Source organism: Lepeophtheirus salmonis, chromosome 5, assembly GCF_016086655.4.
Source record: "Lepeophtheirus salmonis chromosome 5, UVic_Lsal_1.4, whole genome shotgun sequence".
Classification (NCBI taxonomy): Eukaryota; Metazoa; Arthropoda; class Copepoda; order Siphonostomatoida; family Caligidae; genus Lepeophtheirus; species Lepeophtheirus salmonis.
In genome coordinates, this window is record NC_052135.2 from 23,306,962 (window position 1) to 23,328,906 (window position 21,945).

The 21,945-nt window shown below is 28.9% G+C and overlaps 1 protein-coding gene across 6 annotated transcripts in view; it reads left to right on the forward strand.

Moving 5' to 3' along the window:
* The window catches only part of LOC139905386 (uncharacterized), a 265,458-nt gene that overhangs the window by 80,372 nt on the left and 163,141 nt on the right, over positions 1–21,945 (forward strand). For all 6 annotated transcript variants that reach the window (XM_071888435.1, XM_071888431.1, XM_071888434.1 and 3 more), the window contains one exon: positions 6,761–7,545. In XM_071888435.1, coding sequence (XP_071744536.1) covers positions 7,170–7,545 — 376 coding nt within the window. In that variant the 5' untranslated portion in view covers positions 6,761–7,169. The remainder of the gene's footprint in view (positions 1–6,760; positions 7,546–21,945) is intronic.

Genomic DNA, 21,945 nt, shown 5'->3' on the forward strand with positions numbered 1-21,945 from the left:
GTCAATATCACTTCTACATACTCCGGTAATACATAAACCAAAAAGGTAACTTTGTGTGTCTCCTTCCTACTTCTACTGGACTATACATACCTATTTGTATGGATATTATATTTTTTTACAATGTATGTATACTATATACATGGATACACATAACCCTATGTACATACCTAGTTTTATCTACATATTCATAATATACCTTTTCTTATCTTGAAATGGTTCACCATAAAATGCTATAATACAGACTAAAAAAATAGATTAACAACCGAATACACTTTGAGAGTTATAAATAAGGATAAAAAGAGAGAGAGAGAGAGGGAAAAAACACTATAGTGTTTAAATAAATGTATCTACGGTGTACAAATAACCCCATATACATACGTAGGTAGTTACTTCTTTATAAAACCAATGGTTGTTAATTTAAAGTAATATTCATGCATAATAAAAGGAGGTTTATGGCTAATTTCAAATCTTGTGTAGGTAGATATTAAATATTTATATGAGTGTAAAATTCATAATATTTACAATCTAAATAAGAATTACCTATAATTCAACGATGCTCTCCATCGTCACTAACAACCATATAAACAAACACATAATAAGTTTGAGTTTCAATGACCAATAAAATTTAGGAGAAACTTTGTACTCTCCCTCTTTAAAAGTAAATATACTTTTCCACGTTCACCTCCTCAAATAAATGATGATTTTTTTATTTTATAAACATTTATGTATTTTGTACAAGATTTATTTGCAAAATTTATAGGATTTTTTAAAAGCCTACAAAACCAACGACAAAAAAACCTCTGTATATTTAGTAAATGTCTTTATCATTATTGAAGTATAAAGTTTATGAATCCCATCATAAAGTTAGAGTTTAATTGAGCTCATGATCAAAAAAAAAAAAAACACCTTTTATCTCTCAAATTGTAGTTTGCTACACTTGGTTTTGATTCGTTTAAGGGACACCGGAGGCAGTTGTAAAATAACCTTTTTTTTCGAGGATATAAAAACTACGACAACAAAATTAACATTATAATTGAATAAAAAAATAAAGATTATTGTGAAAAAATTGTTAATTTTAGTCAACTATACTTCAAGATAATTGGAACGAGTGTTTGCGATTTTCCTTGTATAGTATATTAGTATTGATTATTTTATATATTTACAGTTCATGGCAAGTGTATTTGATAGTCAAAACATTGTTTTGGGAGGAAATTTCTCCATTCTATAATACTGATCAGGGATTTATAATATAAATATACAAACGAAAATGTTATGATATGTATTTTTATACATTGAAATTTAATACTTTAACACCATAAATGATCTAATTATTTATTTTTCAAAAATACCATTTAGTTTAATTTGTTGCAACCATTCCTAGCTATAGAGACATTTGCAACATTTCACGCAAAATTTTCAAATACAATTTCTAAAAAATCTAGTAATTGGAGTAATCTCTAAATAAATTCAAACACGTCAATAGCAGATAGAAGTTAGTATGATTGGTTAAATTTTGTTGTCTCAAAATCAAACGACCTTTTGGTAATTGATACGTAAACAAAAAGCGTTGTAACTGACCTTGTTTTGGACTACATTTTTTTGTCGTTGAAATAATGACTTAATATTTGGTGTCTCAAGATAAAAACAATCTTGAACAAAAATAAAGAAAAAGAGATAATCCAATTTTTTTTATTACTTACAGCCCGATATTTAATAGACATATTTAAGTCAATTATAGGCTTTGTATTCAAATTTGCAAGAGGAGTTGAGATATTCAAGAATTATAGCTTATTTAAATTATTTATTTGTTTACAGAAATTTATATTGACCCCGATATGACACCTTTCAACCATAAAATCCATTAACTTTTTATTTATTTATTTTGACGATCAATTTTTGATCTTTAAGTGCCATTTGTGACGTACCCAAAGTGTTAATGAGAATAATTTGCTAATAGAAATTGAGGATAATTTGTCGAAGAATACAAATATAATCCAGATTCAATTTTTAGAAAAATCCTAGGAGTTAATTTTTGTTTTGACGGCCCCATATATAATTTCAATCGTAAATAACTATAAATAAGATATTATACACCTCTGGTACATAATAGGTTTATATATCCATAAATTATTATAATAGAATATATAAATAAGAAACATATTATTACATACCTCACACATTGGTAAATGGAATCTCACCTTCTCTTTGTGAAAAAGACTACAACTATATTTGTAAGGATTTGTATGATATTTCCGATTATGCTAATACATTATAGACACAACCTTAAATCTACATACATACATTTGGGGGTGTCATATGAACATTATATACAACATAGATATATAACATATGTTCGAGTATGTATATAAAAATGAATTGAAGATTTGACAAATAAATTTATTTCCATAGATTTTTACATATATGAATGTATTTTCTAGATTTTAAATTAAATTTGTTTCTTTTTTTTATGAAACCTCAAAGTTTCATTACACATTACGTACTATGTATGCATGCAAGTAAATTTATTTTTAACTCTACATACATTCGTATGTGTACACATATATGAAATTGAAATCGAAGACATAACTTATGTAAGTAGACCTCTTTAAATTTATATCCTTTGTGCTCAATATCCAGAAATAAATTGCTTTATCAGGACAAAATAGTGAACGAGTGTGTGCATGGCTGCGCATTCTTAACCATTCAAAATATAGGTTCAAATTTTGGGGTAGCCTGTAACAGGCCATATTTTATGCCCATCATAGATTTAGGTACATAGTATTATGTATATTGTTAGAGTTGTATAAAATATGACCTGCCGGTATGTAAAAATAAAAGTAACCGAAAAATAAACATAGTAAACCCGAGGATTTGAATAATGTTTTGGAGGAGAGAAGCTTAGCTGTTTTGACGTTTCATTACATTAGATGAAAGCAACTACAAGAGGAAGGAAATATAAAACAAGTTCTTCTACAAAAACCTAGCAAGGAAATAGCCAGTAAATACTCCAATGTCGATCTCCTATTGTACTATAACTCCAACGACGAATTACACCTACAACTTCCGAATAAACCATCGTTATTACACTGCCATTCATGAGTACACACCCTCGTGGTTCATACGTAGATATTCTCTCTTCAAGAATTGAATAATGATGATAAAAACTTTGAAATAACAAAAAAAATACACACAAATTATTCAGATTATCTACTAAAAATAATCGCACAGGTCATAATATAACATTGACAATTCTGTACGACATCTTATTATTTTTCAAAGTATCCCATAGAAACACTTTTTTATTATTTCACGATCAAAAATTAAATTAATTGTTTTGCAATGTTAATCCTACTTATTAGAAACATGAAGACAGTTTACATGTAGGCTATAAGAATATTTTGTACAATAATATTAGGGTGTCCCTTATTTCTAAATTTTTGAAGTCGTAGATTTTAAGGAGGTCTAAATATATTACTTTTTCTGTAAAGATATCATTAGTGAATTTTAGCAGTTTTTGAAAATATTTAAATGTAGTTCAATGGTCTTAAAGCTGGGAAAATTTAACTTTTTTGCAAAAAAGTTTTCTTTTGTTTTAACATCAATTAAATACTACACATTTCAGCTTTTTTGATTCGAATAACGAATTTAGTTTAATAAAATTAGTATTAAATATATATTTAATAAACTTTCTTTCCAAAATTTTTAATTTTACATAAATTTTTGACTTTCTTTTTAATACTTGGTTAGGTAGTTATTTTTTCCTCAAATAGGGTAAAAAAAGTTCATTAGTACCAAGACCATAAAAAATCAAACTTTTTGATTTACTGAAATAAAAAAATTATATGTACTTTACAAATTTTGATTTATATCAGTCTAATCGTTTGACTCATATATGCTAATGAAAAAATAGTTAAGCGGGAAGCTACGATTTATTTAACTCTAATTATCATTTTTTTGAGCAAATAAATACTAGATTCTTAGAAAAACTTATAAGATATATTTTATAGCAATGTTATTCAACTAAATTTGTTATTTTAATCAAAAAAGCTGTTAGGGGGACTACGTAATTGATATTATAATTAAAACACAAATTTAAGTTTTGAAAAATTTAGGGCCACTGATTTCCTTCTAAGTGTTTTCAAAACAACTCGAAATTTTCAAGTAATATCTATAGAACCGAAGGAACATTTTGAGAATTAAAAGACCTACGATTTAAAAAAAAATAAAAATAAGCTCCACCCTAATATACATATAAATGTGTCACCTGCTACTTTAATTACAATAATGCTCTTGTAAGATCCACCATTTGTCTCTTTCTCAAAAAGAAAATAAGTATCTATAAGTATGCATATTGCATAAGTATGAGTTTGTCACACCAAATCCTGACCCAAATTTCCTTTATAATTAATTGACAATATGCATTATTATTATTATAATTACTTTTATTATATCTATAATTAATTAATGCACCATGGAAAATGCATGATATTAGTTACATAGATACTTGCACAGCGTGGGTGGGCCAAGAAAAATTGCTTTGAAAGGATTTTTATTGCTTTTACAATAGTATAAGTCTATAGCTTTTTGCATAAATGTTTGGATATATGCTGCATAGGTATGCAATACCACTAGGAAAGGATCTAACATGAAACTCTAGATATGTGGAATAAAATGGGTTTTTTCCTTTTTCCAAATGAGTCAATTTTTATGTTAATTTGACCAATAATAAATATATGTTTAACTTTTCTAAAATGACAATATACATATTTCAGCAATGATTGGTCTTCCTCACAACTAAGGAAATACCAACAAACAAATGTATCTAAATATTGAATTATACAATAAAAACTCTGTAAGTTCATAAAATTTATAAAGGAAGAAACAATGACGTTGATAGACTTCTTTTTATATAAAATTCATTGGATAGAGTTACGGAATTCAAAACAACCCACGCAATATTTGTATTAGGAATGAGTAAAAATGTATTATTTTACTTAAAATAAAATGAAAAATGCCTATATTTCAAAGTAATTCCTATATTCTAACGTGATCTCGTTTTTTCAAAATTTGTTTCCCATTCAAAGACAATTTCCCACATCAAGTAAGAAATAAAATTTGGACTTAGGAATGCATCTTAAATCATCTTAAGCAATAATAGTAATTGTTTCCTTAAATACCTTATCACTAGATTGACGGCTAAGTACATATTTAGGGTTTTATATCCAAAAGTCATTTAGCATGCGAGTTTTGTTATTGCTGGTAAACAGGAACTAAGTTTGTTTATTTTCTTAAGTTGCCATCATTATTCTATCATTTTTGATATGAAGAATATTAGTATAGAATGTAACCAAAGGTTTGTGCGCTCATGACTTGTGTTTATTTCCTTTATCTCACAGCTACTCCCCGCAAATTTAATGAAACGTCATGACCACTAAGATTATCTCCCCTCAAACATTTTTTCAAATTGTCCGGAACACCATCTTGATTTTTGTTCTCATTTTTTATACATACCGATAATGCTTACGATTGAAAACCCTGTGTATACCCAGAGATGTATAAAATATGTCCAAGAGAGCGTGAGCCTCTTTTCTAGATGACAATCTTAATGGGGGTTTTATTTTAAAAAGTTGTTATCAATATATTTTATTCTTGAAAACAAAAAAAATATACATAAAGTAATACCTAACACTTGTGTGTGTTCATGGAAGAATGAGAGTATTAATGAGGGGTAGCTCCTTGGGAGTTATAAGTGTAAGTCATTGTTGGACTCTGACGTATAATATTTTATGAATAAATGATTCGCGGTTGGGAATTTCGTGATGAGTATTCTCTCAAGTTTCACCCCTAAAATAAGTCGTTTTTCGATGACTTAAGTTTAACCGCTTAGCATAGGTCCATAACTTAGTCCCAAATGGTGGTACTGAGAATGATCATCCCGGATCCTGCTCATACCCAAACAATAGAATTGAGAATCTACATTGCTGTAATTCCTGCCTATATGTCCTTGCTTCATACAGAGTGGGATTTGATTTCCTTCTTCTCTCACTACTGCTTTCAGCTGATATCATAAAACTTCCTGACTGCTAAGCTGCTCTTTCCCCAAAAATTATTCAAATTGTCCGGATTACTACATTATTTTTCAGTTTCTTTTATTTTACATATCAACAGCATATTTTATTTGTCATTGTGTATTATTCGTACATAATTTATAACTGCCAAAACAAAAAAGTTATTAAATACTTGAAAAACTATAAAAGTTATTGGACTGGGTCTAACATTCCATGGATCAATTATGAGACACGCTTCCAACTTTATTTGATTAAATTAGTACGTAGATACATTGTCCAAGTGGCCCCTATGGTAATAAAGCTTATTTTCTATAAAAACAAGATTCCAAAATCCTTTTCTTAAAAAAACCCAAACAATATTAAAACAAAAGGAACTAGACTCCCAGCATCTGAAACAAAAATCTTGCGGCCACCACTGTAAGGGTACATCTATTAATTTTAGTTTTAATTTTTAAACTGAAAAAGTATTGAAATACTGATACTAATTGTGATACCGGAATTGGTACCAAAATATTGGTATCGTGACAACACTATTAGATACATAGGTAGAACCAAGAGGCTCCTAATGTGTTGTTAAACCTAGCTGATATGTACATATATAAATGAATAATGTCAAAAAGAGACGTAAAATAAATTAGCTTTAAGTTTTAAGTTATTTTTGTTGTAAAATATGTATTTGTCTTATTTTTCAGAGAAGGACTTTGAAAAGAAAACATTTGAAGATCAAGAAGACGAAAGATAAAAAACAATTAAATTTTGGATTTCATCATTTTCTTTATTCCGTTTGTCAAGAATAGTTATTTTACAGATTTGATATCTATCAACTACAAACTTGTATTCAAATAAAATAATACATTAAGGTCCACTTGAAATGAATAAGAAATCTTAAACCTTCCGCGAGAAGCAAAATATTTTCTTAAAATTCTACCTTCTAAGGTACAATTTGATTTTATCCTTTGAGGAAGATCATTTCATTAAGATTTATTGTTGCCATACAGAGTTATGGGGATTCATCGAACAATTTACTAAAAAAAGATAACAACTTAAAAGTAAAGTTGTATAGTTATTAAAGATTGAGTGTGTATTAATTCCAAGTCCCTCATGAAGAACAATATTGCCAACCCCTCTTCAAATAATTCTAATCGACGCCAAAGAAGCTCTGACATGGCTCGATCCGATCGGCATCACCGTTTTGGCCCAGGAGGTTCTTCATCACCCTTATTAACAGAGTCTAGTCGATCTCCAAGCCTCTCTTCCTCATCCAAGTCCCCACGTACTCCATTAAGAAATCCTGGGACTCTAAGCCGACCCTATCGTGGAGAAGAAGTATATCAGGAGCCTTTTAGCAAAAGCTCTGCACTGAATGATCCCTCTTTTAAGGGCTCTGAAGAAAATATTTCTGGGCCATCTTCTTTAACAGAGACGGACATCACGACTACAACACCGAAGGACTCGACTCTTCAAATAGTTCGTAAAGGTAAGGCCTGACATTTACAATGAATATAGAAAAATAAGTTTTTACACTAGTAAAAACACGCAAAAACAACCAAAAACTAAATACAAGTATTTTTTATTCCCTTGTGAATCTGTTATGTTATACTCGTATATAAATATATGAGAAATGTTCTTTTAAAAAAATCTTGTACTTTGTCACGAAAGTGAAATAAAAAATTATAATAAAAGCATTCGTGCAAAAATTTATATTAATATATTAGAAGCTCTAAGAGAGCTGCATACAGATTAAACACGTCTTAGACAAAGTTAAATTGTCATAATATTCTATTGTTGAGTGCAATAATAGTAAAATTGACACACTTATAAGATAGGGGGTAAAATAAAGAAAGAGAGAAAATTAGAAAAAGAAAGCAAAATTATATATGTGTTTGTACAATGTACATATATATTTATTTCATCTACATGGAGACATTAATATTCAAAATGAGAAGTCATTGTTTAGTTAAATTTAAGCATGAAGAACAAAAAAATCGAATTACATACGTGCCATTAAACATTCATTCCAAGGAGGAATGTCAAGTGTTTAGTTTTTTTATCGTGTCCATTCATTTGGGTGCACTTTTTAGCAGGGAATCTTTTTACACGTCGTTACTTTGATTCTATCATGCAACCTTTTCTCCTGAAAGAGAAAAAAATGGAACAAAATTAGGTGGTAAGAGTAAACAAATTATGCTCCACAATATAATGATTATTCATGCATTGTTAGGAACTTTTCACAATCTTAATACGAGTTAATTCTAATTCAACCAATCAATTTTGCAAAAATTGGTCGGGACGAAAATAAGTAGAAATATATCAACAACTAAAAAAAAATCAAAATAAAAAGTATATGTTTTTGTAAGCGAGGTAAGGCCGTGTCCAGCAGGGTTCTTTTATAAGTAGATTATTTCAACTTACTTTTTTTAGGCGCAGTATAAATATATTTGCATCTTAAATTATGGTAATTTCAGTAGATCTAAATATTTCAACAGAGTTATATTTTAGCCATACATTCTTTGACTCCAAATTCGTTTGTTAATTTTTCTTTTGAAGCTAGAAATACAACAAAAATTATAATAAATTCGGATAGATTATATTGACATTTATCTATAATTAGAATAAAATATGTAATATTTGGAACAGATGTTGGAAATAATGTATCGTTAAATAGATAAAATTAATGCTTAGGTTATTGATATTGTATAAATGTATTCATTTATCTATGAAAATTCACACCGAAAATATCCACGCGGAAAAGAAGAACGTACCTCCATATAATGTGATCTTCCATTTACTTTCATGATCCCCAAAATGCTAACTGTTCGAATTTCTCGAGAAAATATGACATGCGGCCGAATGTATAGAATGTACCATCAGTTCTTGATTAAAAATCCTTCTTGCTTTACCTCTCTTTTTTCCACACTGCTGACTTCTATGAATATAAAAAAAAAAATTAACAACCCAGTCTGGTACAATTAGCTATAAAAATCCTGACATCGTTCAGACATCTATTTTTCCAACTCTTCCAGGAGAGCACAATACACTTAAAGGTGACAATCTAAGATTTTATTTTCTTTATACAATTCAGAGCTGCTTGGAAATTGTTAAAATTCATAGTGGGCTAAATTTTGTTTCAATAACTTACATTTAGATAGGAAGTTTGATATAACAGATCTAACTTAAAAATGATTGGTATAATTTCCTTGCAATTGTAAATTAATTTCATTGAATTTTGTAAATATATCTGACAATAAGCAATGTCCTCCTCGATGTTTTTAGGTCATCGCAAAGCTTAGTTTTTGAGTAAAAAAAAAAAGGATAAAAAAGTTTCAGGCAGTTACCCTTTGATAGCTATTTAACTTCTGTGTTTATGAATAAGCGTTGAAACTGTTCATCATTATCAATGCAAAGCTGTCGAAACAGTCTTGAATTGAAGGAATATGCCAGGATCTTCCTTACTGATGTGATAAATAAATGAATTGATTTGTGAAGTCGACTAAATTGTGTTTGTGTGTAAGGATACTGCACAATTTATCTACTATCCTTTCAGCCATTTAATCTATTCTTCCTTGAACTGAGTTACTAGTTGAAGGTATAAACTTTATGCCCACTGAGATTTTTATCCTGGCTGTGGATTGTACAAATCACTACAAGTACACAAGGTACGGCTTTTCAAGAAACTGATGAAGGAACGATGACGACCTATCATGGATGGTGCACCGGAGGAATATTAGCAAATTGGTTATTTTTCTCTATGAAAAAATTATCAATGATATCAAGTACAATAATACGATCTTAATACAGCATGTTCTATCCTATCAACCGCATAATATTCAACATATTCAATTCCGCTAGCTTGTAATCATATTTAAAAAAAAAAAAATTATATATCAATTTGTTTGTTTTATATAATACTATGTAATCACCTGTTTTTCACTCTACCGCCCCCCCCAATCGCCACTTTTTGCATTACCACCTTCAGGGGGGCGGTATAGTCACATTCGGAAACGTTGATCTAGATCATAGGCGACTATATAAGTATTCTTTGAAGTGGCGTGGTGATTTCTAAACTGTCTGGAAGTTCCAGGGTTATCAAACAATCAATTTTGTGTGTTGGGGTGCAATTTCGCCCATCTGTAGTTGGGAAGAGTATCAACAGATCCTTCGATGGGCCATATCCATCTATAGATGGGATATATCAATAGATGAATCACTATAAATGTTGTAAAGTTACAGATGTCAATTATCCTGTCGTCAATCCACCGTTCACGGAAGAATTCATTTTGAATCTTGACCCTCTTTTCCTCATTAGGAATTATCTACAAAAAAAAGCACAAAAAAAAACAACTCATTTATCCAACGGGTTTGAAGAGGAGAAAGGAAATTTACATATTTATGACTCTCAGATTATGTAAATTCCGTAACCATTTATCGAAAATATATCCAATTACAAATACATACATACTTATTCACGTACATTAAGATTATTTCGAATAATTAATACAGGATTAAGTATCTGCCCCCCCTGCACTCCTATGCAAATAACACTCATGATAGACACTATTTTATCTACACTTAATGTACATACATACATATATCGTATATATACTAGTGATGATACCCCGTGCAAGACTAAATTATTTTTGGGTTGGGTCTGAAGAGATTTTTTCTAGACCTATTCGGACCAATTTTTCGGTCCTAACCACGATCTTACATCGTAAATTTGAATTTAATAGTTTTCAAATTACAAACCGATTCTTTTGGTCTCAATATATAAACCAATTTTTTTTCTGTCTGAATTTATGAACCAACATTCTCCCTCTTGATTCATGAGTTGTAAAAATTTAGGCAAAATCTTTAATTTCAGAGCGTATTTTTATTTGAGACGGGTATTACATTACCTATTTAAGGGACTGAATGATTTCTCTCCACTAAAAATTAAAACTTTCCCAGACCGGTCTAGGATTTTCAAACTGCAATCCAACACTAATACATACCTAGCTTTGAGTGGAGATCTTTAAATATATTTTTTAATCTTCAAATAAGTGTAAGGAATTGAAATAAAATAAAGGAGAAGGGGAGTAGGGGGGGGGGGAGGGGTCTCTCTCCTCTTCCTTCCCCTCTTAAAAAGAAATAAAGTAATAATTCCTAGAGATATGGAAAAACAGCCAATTCTAGTGAGGGTAAAGGCATAACCTGTGATACCATATTAAGAAAATGGTACCCATGAGTTATATATGTGTCATGGACAGCGTTATCTCATTAACACAAATACTTATACAGTATTTTTTTGGTAGGTGTTGATTTTTTGCTTCTTTTTCCCATATCGGTCTTCTGAACGTAAATTGATTAAATTCGAATTACCTCTTGTTAAGATGTGAAATAATTAATAGAAATAATTGAATATTAATGTCATAGTGAAATTAATATTCACGGGGAATGATATTTTTTTCCCCGAGCTGAAATTTTCCGAAATTTTTTTGAAATCCGAGCTGGAAATTGAATCAACGTAAATAGCACATAATTTGCTAAATAGAACTTAGTGTGCCTAGTGCCCACTTAATGATTTCGAAATTTTATGCGAACGAAATTAATGGAGATATAAATACATGGAAGGGGGGAGGTGACGATGGCTCGGATGAAAAGTAATAGGTTAAGTTTACTGGTCACGGATGTGGGAGTGATTGTCGCTGGGCAGGACGGGCTCTTTATCACATTTATATCAATACTATTACTTCATATCCGAGTCACTCTGTTAGCGACACTGATTGCTGGATTTCAAGTAATGACTTGAATTGGTTTCTTTAGAAATTCTTCCAAGAAGACCAACCCCACTCATCTCAAAAGTAATAACCATTCAAGTCCCAGTGATTAGAAAAGTTGATAATGGTATTGCTCTGAAAGTCTTCAAATTTATCTCCATTTCTCATTCCAGTAGTAGGTGCTTAGCATACACAGCACAATTTTGTCCTTCTTTTTTTTTATCAAATCTGTTTTTCTGAGTTTTATTACAATTCTTAAAGGTAAGATCCAATTAATGCTAAATTCATTTGAAAATAAAATTATCTCCGACAAAGTTTAACTTTGATTTCAAAATGTGTTAATGGTTTATGTGAAACGATCCAATTTAGAGAATATCAATTCTAAATGTCAAAAACTTCTCTTTTTAAGTTTATTTTGGGAGATAAGCAACGCCTCCGCTTTCAATTTATTTAAGAGTAAAAGGGACTTATTTTAAGTGTGAGTTGTTTATCTTTCATTTTCCAAAAAGTATTTATCTCTTGAGAATATATGAATAAATACGGAGGTTATTTTTTTTTGTTTACTTTTGAAAAAATTCTAATGATACTAAATTATGCCTTAAAACCCAAAATCTTGTTACTTTTTGATTAATTTTGTGAACTGTGATAACACTTTTTGTTCGTGACTCAATTACGAAAGTTTATCATAACATACCAACATATGTTTGCTTTCGTTTAAATCTATTCAAGGTTATACCAGTTAATGATTTATGACTAATCCTATAATTATTTTTTTCTAAACTGTGGTTCAGCTTTTGATTAATTAAAAAAAAGTCAACAAAATTTAACTTTTCAAAAATATTTTAAATTCCGTATTCAATTCTGGTAGTACTTTATGATTTAATCACGAGTCTGTAATAAGCTTTTTCGAAGAATAAAACTTTGTAAATCATGTAGATATTGTGAAAAATACACTCTGTGGGCCACAAAAGTAGAGACTTTGGGTTATCAAGATCATTTTCATTTTATTTTAAATATTATAAAATGGATCAAATGTATCGCGAAGCTGATCTTCTTAATTGTGCCAAGCTCAAAGTAGAGCATATAGATGATTTATCCAACTCCAGGTTGCATTGTTTAAAACACAAAATTAAAATTAACTCTATCAATGATTTGTCCTTAACGGCGGAATCTGGTGTGACATCCAGTAATCCTGCATTGTATGTAATGAAATTTTATCCTATCATTCGAAACTCTACAGATATATAATCACTATAAAAATTCTACTCTGTGCATAAGATGTAAAATGTCCAATAATGATTTTTTGCAAGAAATTGAGATATGTATTGGACAATGAGCGTGTGACTGGTTATGAGGACAACAACCAAATCGATACTCATATATCCATTGACGAAATCAAGTCTTCTATCGAGGATGCTAAAATGAACAAGGCACCTGTCAATCTCGGTTTATATTTGAATTTTATAAAAAGTTTGTTATTTGGCTTTGATTTTACTACTGTTTTATGAAATGGTAATGGCTGTAGCATTTTCCCCCACTTCGTTTCAGAAAGCAGAATTGTTTTGATTCCTAAATAGGAGAAAGATCCAAGTTATCTTAAGTATTTACGTCCTCTTATGATGCAATATTTAATTTATAAAATTGTTCCTATTTTTTTGCAAATCTCAAAAAAAAAAGTTTTAAGTTTTTAAATTCTTCTCAATATGGTTTTTTTAGAGAAAAAAAAAATGAATTACGTTCCTTTTACACTTCAGACTCTCTTAGAATCGGTCCCCAACACTTCAGTTATGACCCTCGATTTCACTGGCTTTTGATATTGTATCGAATCAACATATAATACGTACTCTCTACAGAAAAGGATTTGAGGATTACATGATTCACAATGTTGGTGTTATCTTATAAAAATCATGAACTTTAATTCAGTATAGAAATAGCCTCGAATATTTTGAAACCTAGATGGGAGTTATTCAAGCTGATCCTGTTTCATCATTGCTTTTTACTATTTTTGAGCTATATCATAATTTGCATAATGAATCTCTAATCAAAGGTTTCCACTGGAATCAGTACCAACTGAAGAGCTTTTCCTACGCCGACAATTTAACAATGGTCTCCTTCGGAACAGTTTTTCAAACTCTGAAATCGATTAAGAAGACCTTGGATGTTTTAAGTTTAATTTCCGCAAAAACAGGACTAGCAATAAATTCTGAAAAAAACAAAGTTGATAACTCCCAGTCATGGTTTAATTGAAAAGCAGTGACCAAACTTCAAAATGACTCAGGAAGTCAGAATTTTGGGCTCTTGGATTAGAGCCAGCAGCATGGAAATGAATCTACAGGATATTTATACAAGACTGGAGAAAAAAAAATAACTTTTTTCTCTTTTCTAAGGTTGAACATGTGGGATAAAATCAGGGCCTGGAATATATATGTAATACCAAGTGCGGGGCATCTACTTTGTGTATGCCCTTTTGAAATATCAACATTCTTGAAAATATCAAATATGGAACGCACATTTTTCGAATTTCACAAACAAAAAAAAATAATCTCCAAACATAAAATATATAAGCATTTAGATTATGGAGCTACAGCATTCTCAATTTGTTTGATTTTTGGAAGTCTCTAAATAGCATCTGGATTCGTAAACTATAGTGCAGGGAACATTTATGGCAGGAGTATCTTAATCATATTTTGAACCGGGAAAGTATTGGTTTTTTAAGATAACCCATAGTAGGGTCTCTCAAAAATATTATCAAGATTTTCAACTCGAATATAACGATTTGTGATGGAACTACAAGCATTTTGGGAGAAAAATGAACTCTCATTGAAATGGAAGATGCCAATGAGGGAAAGTTAAAAAAAAAAAAAAATGAACATAACAACGATATCACAGGGGATGTCATATCCTCAATCCATTTGCCTCTAAACACAGCTCTTGGATCTTGGTCTCTTATGTGATTCTCCAAACACCAATTGTGCCTTTCAGATTGAAAATTTCATCAATTTTTTAGGGTCTTCCTTAGGAAATGTTCCAAAACTTTTTTTTTTTTCCAAAAATTGTAAATAAACTAAAGACTATAAAAGACAGTGATTTAAATGGAATAATTCCTATTTTAACTTTGTACCTTAAATTGCATTTAATTTAATATCGCTTTTAACTTTTTAAGCTGAGATGTTTTATTATAATATAATTGGATGTGAGTTCGTTATTTTTGTTTTTAATATTCTATAATATTTTTTAATTACGTAAAGATTGTATCCTAATAAAGGCCGGAAAAAAATATCATTTTTTTTTTTGAGGTTAAAACTATTATGGGCAGAATTTCAAACCAAGAGCAAATATTCGTTGACTAGTGTAATCGTTAAATTGGTAATAAAATGAAGATAACTTTTATTTTATTGAGCTAGGTTCGAGTATTAATTAAATAATACAAGTAAGCCGCGGAAAACCAGTCCTTTCTTAAAGTAGTAAAAAAAAATACCAATATAGGTACTTTTATAGGTCCTTTGGGCAAATTGCCTCTTTTATTTAATTATAAAAATTATAAATCTTTATTATGAATGATTTGAATTAATGGAGATACACATCTTGTTTCTATAAGTATATTACGTATTTTTTTTGGAGATGAATTGAAATTTCCATTCTATTCAGATGTGAAACTTTTCTTTGAAAAAATGAATTTTATTTCACCAAAGCCCTAACATTATTTTTTTTAAAATTAGAAATGTAGATTTTTGAAATGCTTTCTGTAAAAAATACAGTTCTGATCGTTTAAATTCCCATGACAATGCCTTCACTACAGGCAATCAAAATAAATATTGTGTAACAATTTTCAAAAAAATATAAGTATCTGAGTCCGATAGTGTTCAAATTGGGCTGTTAGATGGAACTATACCTGGAATAATCCTATCAAAATTCATTTACTATATAACAGTTACATATATTTTAGCTTTTAATGGTATATTTCGAAAAACCAAAAAGGAACTCAAACATTATTCATTAATTTTAGCTGGTAAATACTCTTTGATACATGCTGAAAATTGGAATAAACCCTTTATTTGGACTAATAAATCTTGATTTTGAGAAAATATAATAGGCTTTACAATATTTAAACAGACCGAAATTAACTTAAAATTTGATTTATAATTTCTAAAAGTTATGGTTTTAATGAAATTGCAAAAAAGAGGTTACCCCACTACATTTTCTAAAGGAATAGTAAAATCCACTTACTATATGGTCCAAACCCGTTACCAAAACTAATAAAATTAAATTTTACTATATATGTGGTATGTCAGCATAAAATAGTTTTAAGCAAAATTCAAGAAAAATAGAGAATCTCAATTAATTTTTTACTTGATATATACATACAGACCAATGTTTCATAAACAGATTTGATTCCATTATAGGCCTTTTATTCAAATTTGTGGCATTAATTAAGATAATTATAGTTTTTAACCTATATTTGATTTATGATACTTCATTTGGCCCAGATATGGCCTTTCAAATAAAATTTGCCAATTTCTCATTTTTTTATGGAGGCAATCAATTTTGAAAAGTTTAATTGCAATTTATGGCGTCGACAAAGGGCTTAAAATAATAATTTTTACACAGAAATTAAAGATAATTCGTATTAGAATAAAAATGTAATCCATATTTAATCTTGAGTAAAATAATCTTGGCTTTCTTTTGTTTTGACGGGCCACATAAGTAGATAAAATACGCTTTAGTCATATCTTGAGTTAATTGCCACGTTTGATTAAACTTATTTGTATAACACCAAGTTAAAATCCAGTATTGAAAAACTCTATTCATTTTAGATGGTTTAGATGTAATTCAAAAGTTCTACTTATACCGAAGCATTCAATTTGATTCATTATGGGGGGAAATAACTCCTTTATTAATTCCAACTTAACAAGAGCTAAATCAACATTTAGAGCATTATTAAAATATAAGACGTTTAGTTATACAATTTACAAACTTTTTATAGTTCTTTGTATATCTCTTATATTAATAAAGCAAAGTTTGTCTGTCTTTTGGCCTATAGAGGACTTGTTTTTGAATGACAATTAACATCTTTTGAACTATGTGGCTACTTTATCTAATAAAACAATGTAACAATGAGCTCATTATTTAAAACTCAGTGTGTCATATTAAAAGAGAAAATAGAAGGGGAGTATATACTCGTATCTATATAAATATTATTAAAGCTAGGTTTGTCTGTCAGTTGTCAATTCCTAATAACTAGGAGCAATATTGGGTACTCCCGTTTGTAATTTATAATTTATGCATTCGATTAATTAATTGTGTTACAATTAAATGTGTTTGTTGATATGAATTGACAGTTTTAACTAGGGTTAATTACATACCTATTTATATTACAATAATTCAAAAGTCTACATAATTCGATAGGTATCTACTATATACAAGGCCTTTATTTGGATTAGGTTAGCGATACTCAAAACAATTTTAAAATTTAAAAAAATTATAATTAATTTAAAATCTATATATGGACTTTGATACATAATTAAGCAAAGCACAATATTTTCATACTGAGTAATTAAAATAATTATTCGCATGAAACTTATACCAAGGTAAATTGTGATCTCATAAGATTTCCTGACTTTATTATGAATCAAGAAATTATAGGCAATGTACGCAATTTTTTGGCGTTTGGTAAACATTGAATAAATCCCACCACTTTATAAACGTAACCACAATTTTATTCTCCCTTCATAATTAGTTATGTACATCCATCGAATTTTTTATCTGGCACATTTTTTTGTAATTACAAATCTAAAGAATGAATTATATTTTCCTTAGCAGTTGCAATTATTATTTAATTCCTGTGTAGTGAACTTCCTTTCCTAAATATAATTAATTATATTCAAAACCTGATTAAACATTGAAATTTAATATGACCTTGAAAGGGCAAGGTATTTATTCCTCAAAAAGTATTCTTCAGGTCAATTTTCTGAATTTCTAACTCAAATTAAATTTATTTATTTTTTATTATAACTATTGCAATTATCCATAGCTATGAAGACAATTGAAGACTCTCAGTCTTATGCAATTTGTATAAAAAATACTGACTAATATAATCTTTAGATGAGTTCAATAATAAAAGATATATGAATGTTGTTTATATAAATTTTACCCTGTTGGTATCTTTTATTGATGTTTGACGTACCTGAGTGAAACCATCCCGATTAATTCAGCTCCAAGGAAATATGTTGCAACTATCACTGCCTATAAAACAATGTTGTCACGATATCAATATTTTTGCATTAGTTCCGCTACGCAAATTGGTATAGGTATTTGGATACATTTTCGCCTAAAGATATAAAACGAATATGTTGTTAAGGGTAATCCACTTGTACCTACAAGGTTTTTCCTTTGAGTAATTGATTAGGAAGCTAGTTCAGAAATTTGATGTCAGTACCCTGGTTTTGCTAGAGTACCAGTATATCAAATAACAAACTACTTATCTACGTATATCTTTCTGGCTTAATAGGGCTTTAGTATTTTAATTCGTTATAATAACATATATATATATATATAGATTAGGGGACCCTTAAAAATTACACATGTCCAATCCTTTCATTTTGTTCCCTTCATAATAAACCTTAGCTATTCAAGCTATTTTTGACTTTAGTCAACATTTAATGGTGACCCTCGCTTTTTAATATTTTACCCTATAATGAAAAATTAGGTAATCTTTTTCTTATTTTTACATTCTTTTCTAATACCATAAATTTATCATGCCAATTTTGTCTGTAGGCATAAATAAATTTTATGCCAATACTGTATACAGCTTTTACTGATTGATTGATTTTAATATTTAATCCTATTTAACATCATTTATTTCATTTTATTATATATTGTATTAGAATGTACTTTATCTACAAATCGAAAAAAAAAAATTATACTCTTTTCGGTAGAGGTAAAATTTAATGTGTGTTTGAAATAAAAATTTGCATACGTTTGTACACAAATATTGAGAAATTTACAATTTAGCCAAATTTTTATACGTGGTCATTTTTGAGTGTCGCTCAAATGTTATAATTTTTGACACAGGAATATATTTTCATTATGTGGACCGATTAAGAGCGTAAGTCAGAGAATGGAAATAGAAACATTCTTTAAGAAACAATAAGAACTGTTCTAATGTGTAATAAAAAAAAGAAATCAAATCTTAATGACAAAATGCACTTTTCTTACTCAAAAAGGGTGTTTATTTTTGTCTATTTGAATCCGTGAAAGTCATTAATTACAAAAGTTTTTTAACAACATATATTCAATGTATAACCATTGGTACTCAGAGGTGTATGCTCCGTATCCTTAAAAAAAAAACAAGAAAAAAAAACAAACATTCTCTTCTTTATAGTTATCTAAAAAATAGTAAAAAGTGGAACAAAGCGATTCTTTAAAAAAATGAAAATCCGTTTTTTCTAACAAAGAGAAAAAATTAAGGTTTCAGTACAAAAATATAATATACTATAGATCTTGATAATTTAATAAAAAACATTCCATTTAATCATTTTTTTTAGTTGCCGTTTTTTTAAACAAGAAACTTTTGTGTTTCATAATAATTTTTTAATATGGAGAACTACAAATAAATTAAATTTCAAATAATAGTTTCTTTATAAAAAACTAAACATGCAACTATTTTAAAACTCCCTTTCATATCATAAATACGAGGGTTGATTAATTTCAAATTATAATTTAATAATTCATCATGGCCCAATGAAATAGTATAGTAAAAATGAGAAAAGTATTTATCAAAAATACATCTAATGAATTTATTACACAAGTCAAAAAAAAAAAATATTGCAGTTGAACTAGACCTTTTAGGACCAAATAATAAATGAGACCCTAATTATGTACGCTTCAAATAAGTTCCTGTTTCAAACAAAACCCTTAAAATATTCTGGTTTTTGAACCTATTAAATGCATGCTAATTGGAACTACCAATTAATAAATATATGTAACGTCATATTTTATGCTTATTCTCAGCTAAAATCTTTGTCAATCGTTCACACATCTTGCCGCCTTCACTGCTAAAATTCATTTTAGGGAAAGAAAAAAATAGAATCCTTGAGTAGTTGATTATATCCATTTTGAAGTTAAAGGTTATTGAAAAAGGCCTATATGGCTATTAGGTACATATACATATATAGTAAGGATATCAAAGTAATTTCTTCGTACTATCGATTAGTGTTGTGTCCGTCTTTATTTAGAACGGAAGACTGAAGTTCCGTCCAATTCATAATTCATCAAAGTAACACGTCGCACCTATTTTTAAACTGAGAATGCAATTTCTACTTTACTCATGAATAAACAAAAACGTAAATTGTTTTCGTTTCGTTTTCATCCTCAACCAAATTTGACAATTATAAAAAATGAAAATCTATTTAACTATATATAAACGTATGTACATTATACACACAAAAAGGTCCCCCTTTCCCTATGTAATTTCTCCCTACAATAGATTTTATCCCATTCAATTGACTCAATTGAGAAAATAAAGGTACGCTCTACATCAATTTTTGATTTATATACCATAATAATAAAGGACACTGAATGATTATTTTTTTTATCTGTCTGTGCTCTTCTTGACAATCAAAAGAAAAAATAACAAGAAGTCTAGATATACTATATATCTATAAAAGCATAATGAGAACTATTGTTGTTGATGTGATTATCGTATTAGTTATGAATGAATGAATTTGAATGAGGGGGAAAAAAGAAGAAGAGTAAAATAATAAGGGGTTGTTCACTCCTGTCCCCTCTCTTTTGGTAATAATAATGACAATTTTCGGTTTCTTTTTTTACATACCAAAAATCCTTACGATTTACATATCTATTTATTAGGTTATATGAGCACAGCTGTGGGAGAAATCCTACTCCGTATCATGCAATGCCATTGGCTAGAATGTCGATCCTCAAACGAGGATTTCCACTTATAAAATGTTTACTTTACTCGTCCTGTCATTCATAGCACAATCACTAATGATTACTTTATACATAGATTTGTTCTCTTTTAGAATGAAGTAATAGTGAGGACATTTTTCGAAAAGAAAAACACTCTTTAGATTACCAACTAGAAAAATTAGGTCATATTTCCTACAACTCTAACCATGACGGTAAGAAATAAAATAGGCAGAAAGTGAGTAGGGAGAGAAAGCTCAAAAGGAAGGAAACTCATAAAAGAATGATGCACGAATTTTGAGGTACTCTTATAAACCATCAGGGGTTGAATCACTTGGAAAAAAAAATTCATTTGTGTATTGGTATAACACAAAAGCTTTCCCTTTTCTCTACAATTTCACATAACTCTTTGCATCATGAAAATTCTAAAGAAATGATGATTTTTGCTTCTTTGCAATTTCAATTATCTAAAAGTCCCTGAATGCTGCTGTATGATAAGACCTTGGGCATACATTTATTATTCTTGTATACATATATTATATTTATTTTTACAAATGTATTATATTAATATTAGAATTTATTTTGAAAAGGAAATCATAAAAATACAAAAATATGGGAAAGAAAAAAAACTTTCTTCTCAACTTTCATCATATAGAAATATATTTTAAAAACTAAAAAGAAATGAAAAATATTATTTATTCATAAATTTAGCTCAATTTATATTTTCATTCACTATTTAATCAGAAAAAACTATTTAAAATATGCTTTAATGAAAATTAAAAGGAAGCACTATGTACATACACATATATTTACTTACCTATGTGGCGCATCAACACAAAAGCTATTTTGAGCAAAAAATAAGAAAAGAAAAAAATTCCAACTTAACTATAGTCTTCATTTGATTTATGAGACTTATTTTAGTTCCAATATAGCTTTTCTAATTAAATATATATTTTATTCCTACCAGTTTGCTTTTGTGTTGACAGGCTACATATGTAGTGCATCAACCCTAAAATAATCTTGAAAAGGATGAATTCTCCATTTAGTTTTTTACATCATATAAACATACAACCCAATATTTCATGTACATATTTTGGCAATTAATTATAATCAAATTTGGGATATCTTGAGATACTCAATAATATAAGCTAACGATATACGAGGTTTTCTAATATAATCCACCATATTGTTTTTCT